At 44.2% G+C, this 14,273-nt stretch overlaps 1 protein-coding gene across 1 annotated transcript in view; it reads left to right on the forward strand.

The window, feature by feature from the left end:
* Positions 1-14,273, forward strand: part of OBSCN (obscurin, cytoskeletal calmodulin and titin-interacting RhoGEF) — a 159,905-nt gene that overhangs the window by 29,501 nt on the left and 116,131 nt on the right. Inside the window, exons 11-24 of the mRNA XM_057370883.1 lie at positions 1,057-1,332; positions 2,195-2,470; positions 2,927-3,193; positions 3,655-3,924; positions 4,220-4,483; positions 5,862-6,128; positions 6,443-6,555; positions 7,537-7,690; positions 9,014-9,175; positions 9,321-9,425; positions 10,120-10,386; positions 10,967-11,236; positions 12,029-12,295; positions 13,768-14,034. Coding sequence (XP_057226866.1) covers positions 1,057-1,332; positions 2,195-2,470; positions 2,927-3,193; positions 3,655-3,924; positions 4,220-4,483; positions 5,862-6,128; positions 6,443-6,555; positions 7,537-7,690; positions 9,014-9,175; positions 9,321-9,425; positions 10,120-10,386; positions 10,967-11,236; positions 12,029-12,295; positions 13,768-14,034 — 3,225 coding nt within the window. The remainder of the gene's footprint in view (positions 1-1,056; positions 1,333-2,194; positions 2,471-2,926; positions 3,194-3,654; positions 3,925-4,219; positions 4,484-5,861; positions 6,129-6,442; positions 6,556-7,536; positions 7,691-9,013; positions 9,176-9,320; positions 9,426-10,119; positions 10,387-10,966; positions 11,237-12,028; positions 12,296-13,767; positions 14,035-14,273) is intronic.

The following is a 14,273-nucleotide window of genomic DNA, read 5'->3' on the forward strand; positions in this document are numbered from 1 at the left end:
TGTCAGAATTTCAGGAGAGGATAACAAAACAATAACTGGAATAACTATTTCACCATGACTCAGTTGCAGTAATCTGGGTTTTGTTGCAGCCTGTAAGGTTCACCTGATTTTCCTGTACCTTGTTGCCTGGATTTGTAGAAATGGGAATATTTGGCTTTCGCACAGCAAAAATTCTCTCTCATTCTTAGCTGGTCTAATAGTTGCAGTCATAAATAGAATAGAAATTAATATTATTCAGATCTCTCCCATTCCTGGGATCCCAAAGGATGATTCTTGTACCTTGAGGTTCTTGAAAGGAGAGAGACAGTAAAGAATCCTTTCCTTGTTAGACTTCTGATCCCATTTTGGAAGACTTGCAAGCTGGAATGTGTTTTGTCATTTGCAGTATCAGCAGCTCATCTCAAGATGGGCTGTAAACAACACCTTTTCTGACCTTGGGTTGTTGTGCCATTGAGATCTCAGACTTCTGAGGTGCCTTACTACTTCTGCCAGGTGCTAAATGCCTCTTTGCTGTGAAATATTCCAAGAAATTGTTTGGAGTGGGATTCATACGGTGCCCAAACTGCTTTAATCATGAGATTTTAAAGGGAGTTTTGACTTTGCAATCATCATGGGGGCCTTTCCAGCCATGATCCTGAGCTACCTGAGCCCTGCAGTGAGATCATGTTTCCTTTGTCTCTTTGACAATCACGTTTGTGGCAGTGGAAGGGACCGTGAAGAGGCTGTTCCAGCAGCCCTTAGGTCTTAAGTGAAAGGAATTTGGGGAGGTTTTGATGATATGCAGGACAGATGTTCTTTGGGAAAGTTTGAATTGAATATTTTCACATGGTKACTTGCAGCTGTAGGGTTGATGTCAAGGATCCTCTTGGTCCTTTCTATTCCTAGGCTTTTAGTTCCCAATTTTTTCACGTGGAAACTCCATCCCACAGAAGGGTAGACACTGCTCAGTTTTGGCAAGTGGCAACCTAAATATTTTCCAAGTCTCTCTACTGAAATTTGGAAGATTAATCTCTTTTTAACCCCTCAACAATTATTCTCTTTTATGTCTGTGCTCAGAGCCCAAACCTGCATTTATAAACCAGGAGAAGGTCCAGAAGGAGGTGAAGGCTGTCCTGACAGAGAGTGCCACCCTGGTGTGTGAGGTGGCACAGGACACAACCGAAGTGAAATGGTTCAAGGATGGAAAACTTCTCGTTTCCTCTCGGAAATTCAAAATAGAGACTGTGGGCAAGTCCCGGCGCCTGGTGATAGAGCAGCTGGAGAAGAAGGATGCTGGGGAATACATCTGTGAGGCTGCAGGCCAGAAGCTGACGTTCAAACTGGAACCAACTGGTGAGTGGTCAGTTTGTAGTGTGAAGAATGAGTCCTTGTGGTTTAGAGGAAAGCTGGATATTCTGACACAGCAGCCTAGGTTCAGCCACCACTGGAGAAATCCCAGTGAACCACATGACATATTAATTTTTAATGGAGCCATGTACAGGTGGGAAATCTGGACTTTTTTTGACTATGGAAACACTAGAAATTTTTTTGTTTGACTCCTTAATACACCTTATCACCCAACCTCTTTCAGTGATGAGGACCTGAACATAAAGTAGGAAGTTCTGAAGAGCAGCAGTGGAGTTATGGAGAAAAGTGACTCAGAAAACCTGGTCTGCTGCTGGTGTGTGCCCCAAAAAGGCCCAGTTTGGTGGCAAAGTGTTGTGCACGATAGAGGAGAGGCCAAGAGGAAGGGACTGGAATCACAGAATGGTTTGAAGGGGAAGGAACCTTAAAGATCCTCGAGTTCCAACCCTCCTGCCAATGGAGCAAATAGAAAATAGGCCATAAACGCAGGTTTAGCCTAGTAATGGTTCTTCTTAATTTATCTAAAATCCTAATAATGGGAGAAGGAATAATTATGTAGGTAATTTTGCTTCTAAGAAACCATCTTTTTATGGGCAGCACATAAAATAGATATATTTGCATTTCCTTTCCTCTGCTTCTCTTCTAAGCAGAAGYTCTGGGTTGTCTGAGAGATCATTTTCTTTCTTCCTGCTCAGGAAAAGATTATACCAGCCACAAATATTCAGCCATAATCCCTGGATTATTACAGGTTATGGATGGTGCGAGTCCTGAAGAAAGAGGAATGTAAAAATGCTGTGTCAAAGATTTGAGCATCACGTTCTTATTTTTCCTGATTTATTGTCTTTTCTAGAGCCAGAGGCCAAATTTGAAAATAAAGTCATCCAGAAAGAGCCTCTGGTCGTTCAAGAACATGAAAGCATCACACTGACAACCTCGGTCACACCTGAGACTGCTGTGGTGAGGTGGTTCAAGGACGGCACAGAAATCAAGGCCAGCAAGAAATGCGTGATCAGGAGCGAGGGGGCATCGCGCACGCTGACGGTGAGCGCGGCCGAGAGCGCCGACTCTGCCCTCTACAGCTGCCAGACAAAGGATGACAAGCAGGAATTCCGAGTCCAGGTGAAAGGTGAGCCGTGCTGGGTCATGGCCCAGCCCAGCAGCTGCATTTCCCTTGTGGTGGGATGGAGGTGAAACCCAAACTTCCCGAAACTGTTCCATCCTTGAGGCTTGTTGCGCCTTCTGTGGATGACTCATCATGGACCAGAAGTGTTCTCCTGCTTCCAAATTCCCAGTTTTTGTCTTTTGCTGGCCACTCAGGGACAAAGAAGCCTTTTTTGGATACTTTGGATATTTCCCTCCTGTTTCTGTATCCTCCTGTAGAATGACAGTGAGCTGAAAATACCACATCAAAAGAATTTGCCTGAATTTCCACATTTCTGATTAGAATTTGTCTGCCCTCAGCCCCAAATATTTAGGCCCATTTAATTCATCTATTAATTTTCAAATTTTGGCAGAACCAATTTCTCAGAACAAGTTTCTTATCTTTTCCCCTCTCACCATTTTCCCTTCTCCTGGATCTCAGAAATCCCAGTGAAGTTCGCCAAGAAGCTGGAGGCCGTGAAAGCTGAGATTGGTGGCAGTGTGTCCCTGAGCTGTGAGCTGAGCCATGCCAAAGGGAAGGTGACATGGAGCAGGAATGGTGTGGAGATCAAGCCCAGCAAGCGTTTCCAGATCCGTGAGGAGGGGCTCAAACGAACCCTGACAATAACAGGGCTCCGGGCTGAGGACGAGGGAGAATATTCCTGCGAGTCCAGGGATGATAAGAGCAGCATCACCATYGTCCCCAAACGTAAGTGTTTGATGGTGACAGCATGGAGAGCTCCCTGGATTTTGTCCTCAGCTGTTACAACCCTGCAAAGCTGAATTTGTTCATGTGGCTGGGCTGACTTCTGTGTTGAGAGCAAAATACAAAACTCTCCTCTCAGTGTCAGTAGAAAACTATTGGTGAAAAACATTATGATTTTGAGACTTCTTAAACCCAGGTCTCTTAATACTGATTTTCACGTTTCATTCGAGGCTGGAATTCAGTTGCCCAAATATAGGATGAGGATTTTTCCTCCTCTTTTTTTTGACTCTCTTTGTGCACAAAGGCCTCAGACATAGGAAAAGCGATGATCCAATATTACAATCAGTTTCGGTAAATAATCAAAATTGATGCTCCCAATAGAATCATGGGAGTTTTTGGCTGTTTAAAGGTTCTCATACCAAGTCTCGAGGATGTAGTTCTAAATGTTTGCTCCCATCTGTCAGCTCCCAGAGTGGTGAAATTCGTCACAAGCCTCAACAGTGTGGTGTCTGAGGAAGGAAGAGAGGCCGTGTTCAAGTGCACCGTCACTCCTGGTGATGCCGTGGTCACCTGGCTCAGGAACGGCACCAAGATTGAAGCCAGCAAGAAATATGTGATTTCTCAGAAGGACACCAGCCACAGCCTCACCATCACTGACCTCACRCTGGAAGATGCAGCTGAAATCACTGCCAGTGCAGAGGGTGTGGAAAGCACCGCCAACCTCAGAGTCCGAGGTAAGAGGTGGCAGTGCCCCTTTGACAGGCTGGCACTGGCACCCTGATCATGGCAGAGGGTTGGAATTAAATGRTCTTTAAGGTTCTTTCCWACCCAAAMYATTCTATWATGTTGTTTAYTGTGGCTKTCCCTCYAATTAATTATGTTAGCAGCAGGGAAATTCTACTTTTGCAACATTAAATAGGGGTGCCCAAAAGGCTTTGGGACTGGAGACACATAACCACTGGTTTAATTATCTCTGAAATCCTGTTTTCTGAACCCTCCACATTCCTCCTAACATTTCCTCCCTTGCAGAGGCCTCAATCTCATTCAAGAAGAAGCTGGAGCCCAGAACAGTTGAAGAGAGGGAGACAGTGACCTTGGAGGTAGAGCTGACCAAGGCTGCCGAGGTGAAGTGGATGAGGAACAGCATCGTGCTGAAGCCCAGTGACAAAATTGAGATCAAAGCTGAGGGAACAAAGCACACCTTGGTGGTCAAGGACATCTCCTTCGCAGACCGGGGCTTCTACTGCTGTGAGAGCCCCGATGACAAGACCCAGGCCAAGATCAATGTGGAAAGTGAGTTCGGTGACCCCCATTTCCATAAAGAGGAAAAAAAAAAGCTGGGCAGGGTTTGGAGGTGGATTCTGGCCTCTGCATCATTATGGGGACACAGGGACACATCCATGGGCTTGGCCACCACTCAAATGACCAAGAGGATGGGAAAGCAAGGGCAGGAAACAGAGAAGATCTGACTGGTTCCTGCTGCCTCTATTTCATCCCACCAGCTTTGACCATTAGGCTTCTTAAAAAATTCTTCTCTTTCCTCTCTTTCTCGCTCCCGGAAATGCTCTGTATTTTTCCTCTGTATGATTTTTTACCAAAACATTTCCTCCTCAGCCTTTAATTTCCATAATTTTGCTCTGCAAACCACCTCATTCAGAATGTCTGTTTGTGTTCAGCCAGGGTCTAAAAAACTACAAAAGCAAATTTTCTCTCTGAAGATGTTTTGGGTAAACTGAGTGCCTCATYCCTAGTCCTGCCCCTCTGTCCTTTTCCTACATTTTTTTCATCATGATTGTCGCAGGCTAGGTGAAGAGAGGATTTAAGTGCTTGAGGACTGTCTAAGTTTGTCTATGAAGTCCTTGCCCCCATCTGGTGTTGGGCTGGTCATAAATAATAGGTGAGGAAGGACTTGAAAACAGCATTTTGGATACTTGGTTACTTCCACTTATTACAGAGTGTAAGGGAATGATTTCCATGATGCCATGACATAATGGACTTCAGTTGCAGTGAGAGAGATCCATGTTATAGTACAACAAAGCTTTTTCATGGTCAGATGGCTGAATAGGTTGTTGGGAGAGCTCTTGGAGCCTCCATCATGTTTTTTTTTTTCCTTTAATTGTCAACTTAATTACTTTTAGTGGTGATGCGTGTTTTAATACTAAATCAATTTTACTGGATGATAGGGCATGGATGTCTTGTCATAGGAACAGGCAATATCCACCCAAACTATGGATACTTTGGCCTCCAAGCTGTGAGGTGTCAGCACATTTTGCACCATGTCATGCATTTTTTCTTTTCCTTTTACTACAACATTTTCCTCTCATCCTTGTTTTATCCTATTTGAAGAACTGCACAGGGTTGACATGGACTTATTTTTCTTTCTTTTATTAAAAAACAGTGGATCTTGATAGAAAAGGGAGCAGTGATGATTTCTGTGATGTTTTCTTAACCTGTTTGTCTGATGAAAGCATCCATTTAAAAACTAGAAGCTATGTTAGCAGTGTAGTCATGGACAGATTTTATTTCCTGTAAAAGTGGTGGTTTAATTGGCAAATACCAATTAAATAGCAGGTGCCTGCATGAGGAATAGRAAATAGCCCAATTTGGAAGTTCTCAGGCTATTTCACAGCTGTTAGTGTGATATCTCCAACTTTTCCATGGTATTTTCCAGTGAGGCAGATCAAGTTGGTGAGAGGCCTTCAGCCCATGGAAGTGGCAGAGAAAGGGACTGTCACCTTCGAGGTGGAGGTGTCACACGAGGACGTGGAGGGGACGTGGCAGAAGGACGGCGTTCGGCTCAAACCAGCGCCCAATGTCAGCTTGGGCCTCCTGGGCAAGAAACACTCCCTGACTCTGTCCTCGGTGGCTCTGGAAGATGCAGGACTCATCTCCTTCAAGGCAGAAGGCATTAACACCTCAGGGAGGCTCACTGTGACAGGTACACAGGCAAAAAAATCCTCAAACCCTGGCTGGGCTGGATCAGGTTGTCTTCTCCTGACCCAGAGAGGGAAAATTAAGAGGTCAACAAATTTTCCTTATAACTGCAAGGGGTGTAAAGCACTGGAGCATTGTCAGTGATGTTTCCTTCTAATGCCAACGGGATTATTGTGGCATCACTGTCCGCAGAACACTTCATGATAAAGGGCCCAAACCAATGCAAATTTCATTAATCATTAAATCCAGCCTCTGCCTGCCTCTCAGTGCCTGTGTGACCCCATTCCCCATTCACTGGAATTCCTCTTTCCTTTTCAGAATTGCCTGTGAGGATCAGCAAACCTTTGGCAGATGTCAGTGTGACTCAGAAGCTYAAGGCCACATTTGAGTGTGAGCTGTCCAAACCCAATGCCAATGTGAAGTGGTTCAAGGTAAAGCACTTAATTGACTGTGATATTTTAATTTCTAACTTTTCTGAAGGGAATGAGAGCCTTTATTTCCACTTCCAGGGGATGGGGGCCTGAGCCTTTGCACTGCAGCTCTTAGCATTGCTCACTTGTCCTTGTGTTCATTTATTCTGCCAATTTATCACTCCCAGGTTTTWATTTRCTGGGTTTGTATATTGGGATGARAGTTAAACTTTTCTATTCCTGCACAGAACRTGAGCACTGCTGTTACAGATTGGCAGCCTTGTGCTTTACTCCRCACCAGGCAGTTTTCAGCCAGGATTTACAGCCTGTTTGGGAACTGTGGTTTAAAGGGAAGCTTCAATTTCCATTGTCAATGACAGTCCAGTTCCTTTTCCCTTGAGGGTCATTTTGGGAATCAGCTCTGCATTTCATGTGCTTTCCATGGGGCTCAGCTTATACCTTCCTTAATTTGGGATAGCAGCAATTCTTCCAGGCAGAATTTGGGCTGCAATGTACCTTTCAAGGGTCATCTCTTTTCATAACTCATGCCATGATCAGTGAGAGCTTCAACCAGATCAGGTTGCTCAGAACCCCAYCCAACCTGCCCTTGAATGTTTCCAGGGATGGAGCATCCACCACCTCCCTGGGCAACCTGTGCCTGTGTTTTATCACCCTCAYTGTAAAAAACTTCCTTATTTCCACTCTAAATTGACCCTCTTTTAGTTTAAAGCCATTTTTTTTTTCTAGAGGGTCTTGTTCTATACAGTTTTAAGACTTCAGAAAGGTATCTGAAATAATCCAGAAGTTCTGTGTGTTCTTCAGCCATTCCAGCTTCTTGAAGTCTTTGCACTGCGATGAAATTKCACCACATGTTCCTTCAAACACAATTTTTGATGAAGTCCAGCGAGAAGGGTGAATTAAGCCCAGATTTGATTGTCTGTTTTGCTTGCTGCAGATTTACAGGAGTTGAGGGTGATCTGCTTTGGCCTTTTCCCCTTCTAGGACGGGAAGGAGATCCGGCAAAGTAAAAACATTGGGTTTATCTCCCAAGGAAATAAGAGAAGCCTCATTATTCACAAGTGTGAATATGAAGACCAGGGAACCTACACATGTCAAGCAGCTGAAGACAAGACATCAGCTACTCTAAAGGTCCATGGTATGTTTGGCTCAAATAGGAAAATACATTCACTGCAGCATTTTTGGCTACGCAGCAAGAAATTCATTGCGGGCAGTTTATTTCACTRTTTCTCATTTTGGTAAAGTTTCTCTTCCTGGTGAGAAAGTGCTGGCAAAGCTGTCCTGTGCTTGCTCCATCCCTGCAATAGCTTTGGAAGAGATGCTAACTCAGTTTTGCGCTTATGATGAGTGATTTCTGTTCCCTGGAATCTGAATGGTGTTTCTGGTTTGGTACGTCAGGAAACACTGGGCAGGCTGGCACCAAGCAGGGACTCCGTGGCTGGTGCTGATGGGGTTTGGTGACACCACTGTCAGGGGGGGACTTTGCCTGAACAGGGKCTGCACAAGCCTTGGATATAAACTSCAGAAGTGCCCTGATTTTTAGGTTGTAAATGCTAAGGAAAGGGTCATTATTTCTGCCTGCACCACCTCTCCTTTATGCTGGAGGCAGTTTTTCCGAGTGTTGCACTGAGCAGCTCATGAAGCACCAGGTGTGTTTTGTTACCAGGCTCTGGAGCGCCTGAGATGAGCTCTGAGATAAAGGCAAGTTACTCAACAGRCAGCTCTGCCGTGCCCTGGCAGATGTTATTTTCCAGAGGGGCATCTGACAAACAGATCAGCTCTTTCTGATTGAAGGACAGAGCATCTTTCTTATTGCTTGCTGGATGCTGTCCTCATGTGGCCACTTGGGCTCAGCAGTATCTTCATGAGCATCTGTCCTATGTGTCCCTCYATCAACTCCCCCTTTTCTCCCTAGTTTTGGGATTGGGATGGGCTGTTGCTTGCATTTCAACTGTGCTCCTGAGACTGATCCAAGGCTTCTTTCAAAAAGAAAGGGCTCCAGAAGCACAGATATACAGGAGTTCTGACAAAGAGTGCCAAGGTGCAGAGTTAAAGAGGATTATACTCAGTTCAGGAGACTGAAAAAAGATATCTCCTATGTAAAACTGAGGAGAACTTGCAGAGAAGCGTGAATGAGGCATGTTTGTAGTGAACTGAGAGACTGGAGGCTTGTGTTATGTTTTTCTTGGCAGATTGTCTTTCATTAATGTGTATTTCTTTCATTTATACTTAGGAAGTTCACAGCATCAACAAAATCCTCTTGCAGTGAGCTTCAATGTACCTGTAGGTTCAGGCATAAAAAGTATTCTATGTCAGAGAGAAACTACCCAGGAAGAGAGGCTGGTCTAGAATAAAACACAATCTCCCTTTTTTTCTTCTATGCGTTTATGCAAAAAGTAAACACACCACACTCACTTATGGAGAAACCCCCAAATAAAGGTTTTCCTTTACAATTTCACAGCCCGAGATGTCAAGATTGTGAAACCTCTGGAAGATGTGGAAGTGAGCGAATACGAGAGTGCGTCTTTCATCTGCGAGATCTCACACGACGAGGTCGAAACCCAGTGGTACAAAAACGACAGCAAGCTGAAAACTTCTGACAACATCAAAATGCGGCAGGATGGTAGGAGGAAAAAGAGGGATTTTGTTCTGCAATGGGAATGGGAGTGGGTTGGAGAGATTAGACTGGGGATGGGATGGGAGATTAGAAAAAAAGGGTTTTGCTTGGGGGAAGCTGAGCCATGTCCTATTTGTGTGTCTGTCCCCAGGAAAGACRTATTCCCTGACTTACGCACGCGTCCACGTCGAGGATGCAGCTGAGATCAAATTTGTAGCAGAAAAGGCAGAATCTCGTGCTCAGCTGACTGTAAAAGGTAATTCTGCTTTTCTTGCCAGCACTGCTTCTGCTCTCTCACCTTACAAACCGATTCACTTCCCTCACTTTGGATGTGAAGGTTTAAAAAAAAAACCCTACAGCATTCAGGAAAAGAAAAACTCCTGCCTACTTTACTGCCTGGTACATATCAGCTGGGAATTTGCTTTGATTAAATAACAGTTTATTTTCTCAGAAGGTTGGTTTTGTACCTTTAGGCATTTAAAGCGGTGTGTGAAATTTGAGGGACCAAAATTCATAGCTTTTCTTTGTCCTGCATTTTCACTTTCTGTTGTATGCTGTAATAGAAAACAGCATTTTATGATGTGTTTAGCTAAAACAATGTGATAGAGAGAGGGAGAAAGAAGACATTTGAGTTAACATGCTGAGGAGGAGCTCAGGAAACTGGAGATCAGTCCCTGGCTCTGCCACAGCCCTGCTGGGTAGTGCTGAGGAAATCACCTGCTACCTCTGCAGTTCAGCCACTCCAATGGCAAAATATRGAGGAAAAGTTTCCCCTTAATCAGCTCTTGCTAATTAAACTTGTTAATTGAGTGCTCAACATAGCAGGGATGCCTGTCACCAACCAAATAAYTGAACATAAAAGGAATACTACTAATGAATTTTTAACTGGCATCTTTCACAGAGATGGTACTGGTTACTCCATTTTTATATATTTTTTTTTGCTCTTGTAGAGCTGCCTGTAAAAATCGTGAAGCCTCTGCGGGATAAGATCGCCCTTTGGAAGCACCGGGGGGTCCTGGAGTGCCAGGTGTCCCGAGCCAATGCCAAGGTCCGCTGGTTCAAGAARAACGTGGAAATTCACCCCAGTGCCAAATATGAAATCGTGAGCGAGGGCGTCTACCGGAAACTCATCATCAACGACGCCGACTACGAAGATGAGGACAGCTACACCTGTGATGCCTTTGATGACAAAACCAGTGCTAATTTCTTTGTTGAAGGTAGAAAACCCTTTTTTTCACCCCCAAAATGCACTGGAAAGAGGATGGGTGGATTCACTTGTCATTTACTTTGGAAACACAAAGCTGCTTTAAAAGGATTTTTATTCAATGTTTTATTCTGAAGTCCAATTGGTATTGAGTCCTTTTGCATGCAAGTACTGAAAAATGAAGATGTGGAATATWCTCCTAAGGAAAATGAGGAAATCCCCATTCCAGAGAAGTTTATCAAATCTATTGGAGAAAGCCTATTTTTCAGAAAAATGTYGCAGAAAAATGTCCTATTATCAATATCTGCATTCTGATGAAGCTTCTTTTCTGTTTTATAGTGCCACATATTTGATATCAGGATAGGAAGGTGGCTTTAGAATTAAGACTAGGAATCAGRAAACACAGGTTCACTTTCTGCCCAGTGACCAGCAAAATCTGTTTGCTTTTCTATACAAAGAATATCTRTTTGCTTTTTTATACAAAGAATGATGTTTTTTGAGTTTGTAAGTGCAGAAAAGGTGGCTTGAGTGTTCAGGCTGATAATGGAAAAGCTTTCATGGCTCCTAAATCCCTGCTCTCTYGTTCCATCCAGAGCAAGCCATTAATATTGTAAAGGAGTTGAATGATGAGGATGTGACTGAGCCTGAGGAAGCCAATTTTGAGTGTGAGACATCCATTCCATCCGTGAAACCTGCCAAGTGGTTCCTGAAGGGAGCAGCCTTGCAGGCTGGCAGAAACATCATCATGCAGCAGGAAGGCACCATCCACAGGCTGACGATAATAAAAACAAGTGTTGACATGACAGGCACCATCCAGTTCTCCATTGGCAAATCCAAATCCACAGCAAACCTGCTCGTCAGAGGTAATACAATATTTAATATATATATGATGTGAATCAGAACAAAGATCGTCCCTCTCACAGCACCTGGAAAGTAATTTGTCATAAATATTCTCTATTCTGGGCTTGGTTCTTGAAAATTTGTGTGTACCTGGAAGATCTGCTGAGTTCCCAATTGCAAGTTGTTGGGAGCAACGTTGAATGCACCAACTGAGCCAGAAATGCCTTGGGAAGGGATCTGATTAAATGACTTTGGTGTCCCTGGTATTGAGATCTATCAAGCTAAAACTGGTTTTTGGTTTATTTTTGTTCTCTTGACTTTACCAAGGAGGACAAAACAGATGAAATTTGCCAGGAGAGTTTATTTTGTCCCATTTCTGAACTAGACAAGTTTGATAGCTCATTTACTTAATTCATTTTGTCGTTGACTCGATCTAGGACAAAGCCTCAAGGCTTTTTATCTCCTGCTGTCACCATGGCAAATCTCTCCAATCACATCCTGAAGTCCTTGTTCTGTCTTTAATTTGCTCTTACTTGAATAAAAACCTCAATTAGAGAGCAATTCAGCAAGCACTGAGCCAGAAGTGGACCATGAATTTGSTGGTTAATACCCAGCATGATCTTACAGGAATCAGCTTTCCCTATAGATCATCGTGCTGTTGTAGCTCCAAAGCACATGAGCTCTGTTAGAGACACTTGTAGCAGGACCTGAGCAGTTGTAAAAGTCAAACATGAAATTAATGGGCACAAAAAACACATTAAAACTTTCCTCTTCTCCAGACTGATCCTCTTTTCCTTCCCAACCCTGCTTGGCAGATTACCACATCCAGATCACCAGGAAACTGGAGGACAAGACTGTCCTGGAGCGACACTCGGTCATCCTGTCCTGTGACTTCAGGCCTTCCCCGAAGCAYGTGAGGTGGTTCAAGGGCCAAGAGCTCATTGAGCCCTCAGACAAGTACAGGATCAAGAGGGAGCAGTACTCAGCAGAGCTCAAGATCATGAAGGTGAAGCCCGAGGACGCCGGCGTGTACAAGTGCCGGGCTGGCATCGCCGAGACTGAAGCCACCCTGAGTGTTGAAGGTACTGGAGGTTTACAGCAGCAGGACTGGCCTGGTGCTGGTTTTTATGGTTCTCTATTTCACTCTGGGTTCCTCCTCCTGAGGAGAGGCAGATTGCTACAGTTATCTTTTAATTTTGTATAAATGCAGTGTCACAAGCAAACTTCTGATTCCATGATCCTGAAATCTCKTGCTGTGAAGTGGGTAATGCATGTGGGAGGGCACCATCGGGATGAAGTAGAAATCAATGTTTGTCAAGACACATTATTGTCCTTTTCACACGAGGAATTACACCTCTGGTCCTTCTRCTAAAAATATCCTTTATGTTAAATTGCTACAGGCCTCCGGTTCTGGTGTTCTTGGCTGTGGTTTTCCTTTCCTGACCACTGTGTCAGCTTGTCTATCTGCTATACATTGGTGTATCTGCTGTATATACATTTTCTAGCTGCTATTTTATATCTGAGTACAATTGTTATTCACAGTGATGTTCTGCCTCATCTGGGTATGGAGCTGTTYTTAGCCAGTTCTTCCCCCTGAGGTGACACCATAAGAAAAGATGTTCACAGTGTCACTTTCAGCCAGAATTGGAGCTGAGCCACAGAATCATTTCCAAAAGTCCAGGGAACAGCTCTGGATAACAGTTTTGTCTTGCAGATGTTCTCCATTGAGTGTGTGATCAAACATTGTCACAGGCTGCCCAGGGCAGTGACAGAGCCACCATCCCTGGAGGGATTTAAAAGCCATGTGGATGTGGCACTTGGGGACGTGTTTTTGTGGGGCCTTGGCAGTGCTGGAGGAATGGTTGAACTCGATGATCTTTGAGGTCTTTTCCRACCTAAACGATTCTGTGACTCCATTCCATCCAAACAAATACATATTTACATAAAAACCCCAAGTAATGCTCCCAAAGCCTCCTCTGAGTTCTCTCATGCTTGAGAAACAGCATTCCACGAGCACAGAAGCTGCAAAGAGAACCCCATGCCCAGTGACTGGGAAAGAAAAYAATCAAATTCCTGTCACTCCCTAAACCTGAGCAAGCTGCTTAMTCTCTTTGTGCTTTGCCTTTGTGGCCAAAACCATTGTCCTCATCTCATCCTCTGTGTCACAATTTCCCTGAAAATAAGGGACAATTTGTTTAAAATTTAGTTTGTGTGTGCAGTGACCATCACACGGGGACKGGAGCTCAGTGGAATATTTAAGATCACTGTAACCCCATTTTAGAAAGAATGACTTACTTTTAAATGAAAAACAAGCAAACAAAACCCCCAAACTGATTTATATATAAAAAGAACTGAGGGTTCTAGACAATTGTAATTAGTCTTTTTRATGGATTTTTTTTTCCTGTTGGAGCAAGTGCAGAACCAAGTAAATGAAATGTGATGACCAAAGGTGTACAGGAGACCAGAACAAATCATCTCATAAACTCCATGAAACTGTTTGTGCTAWCAACTGGTTTATGATGGTGGTGGTGATGGTGCCCCTTGGTTTCCCCAGCCCGCAATGTGGAGGTCCTCAAGCACCTGCAGGACGTGGAGATCGAGGAGGACAGTTCTGCTGTGTTCTCCTGCGAGCTGTCCCACGACGATGAGGAYGTGGAGTGGTTCCTCAATGGCACCCTCCTCTACACCAACAACTTAAACGAGATCAAGAACGTTGGCAAGTGCTACATGCTGACCATGAAGCAGGTGAAGCCTGAGGATGCTGGCACGGTGACAATGAAGTCAGACAAGGTGTCAGAAAGCGTGCRGCTGAAGGTGATAGGTGGGTCTTGATCACACTCCTGAATGCTAATGAGAGATGCAAATGAGCCACTATTCACCAAATCCATGGGGCAATTTTGTTTAATCTATAAAAAAACATTGAGCTATTAAATACGGGACATGAGGRTGGTGAAGGGTCTGGAAGGGAAGCCTTTTGAGGAGCAGCTGAGGTCACTTGGTTTGGTCAGCTTAGAGGAGACTGAAGAGAGACCTCTCTGTGGTCTTCAACATCCTTATGAG

Source organism: Malurus melanocephalus, unplaced genomic scaffold (genome assembly GCF_030028575.1).
Source record: "Malurus melanocephalus ecotype Western Australia unplaced genomic scaffold, MMel_1.1 scaffold_135, whole genome shotgun sequence".
Lineage (NCBI taxonomy): Eukaryota > Metazoa > Chordata > Aves > Passeriformes > Maluridae > Malurus > Malurus melanocephalus.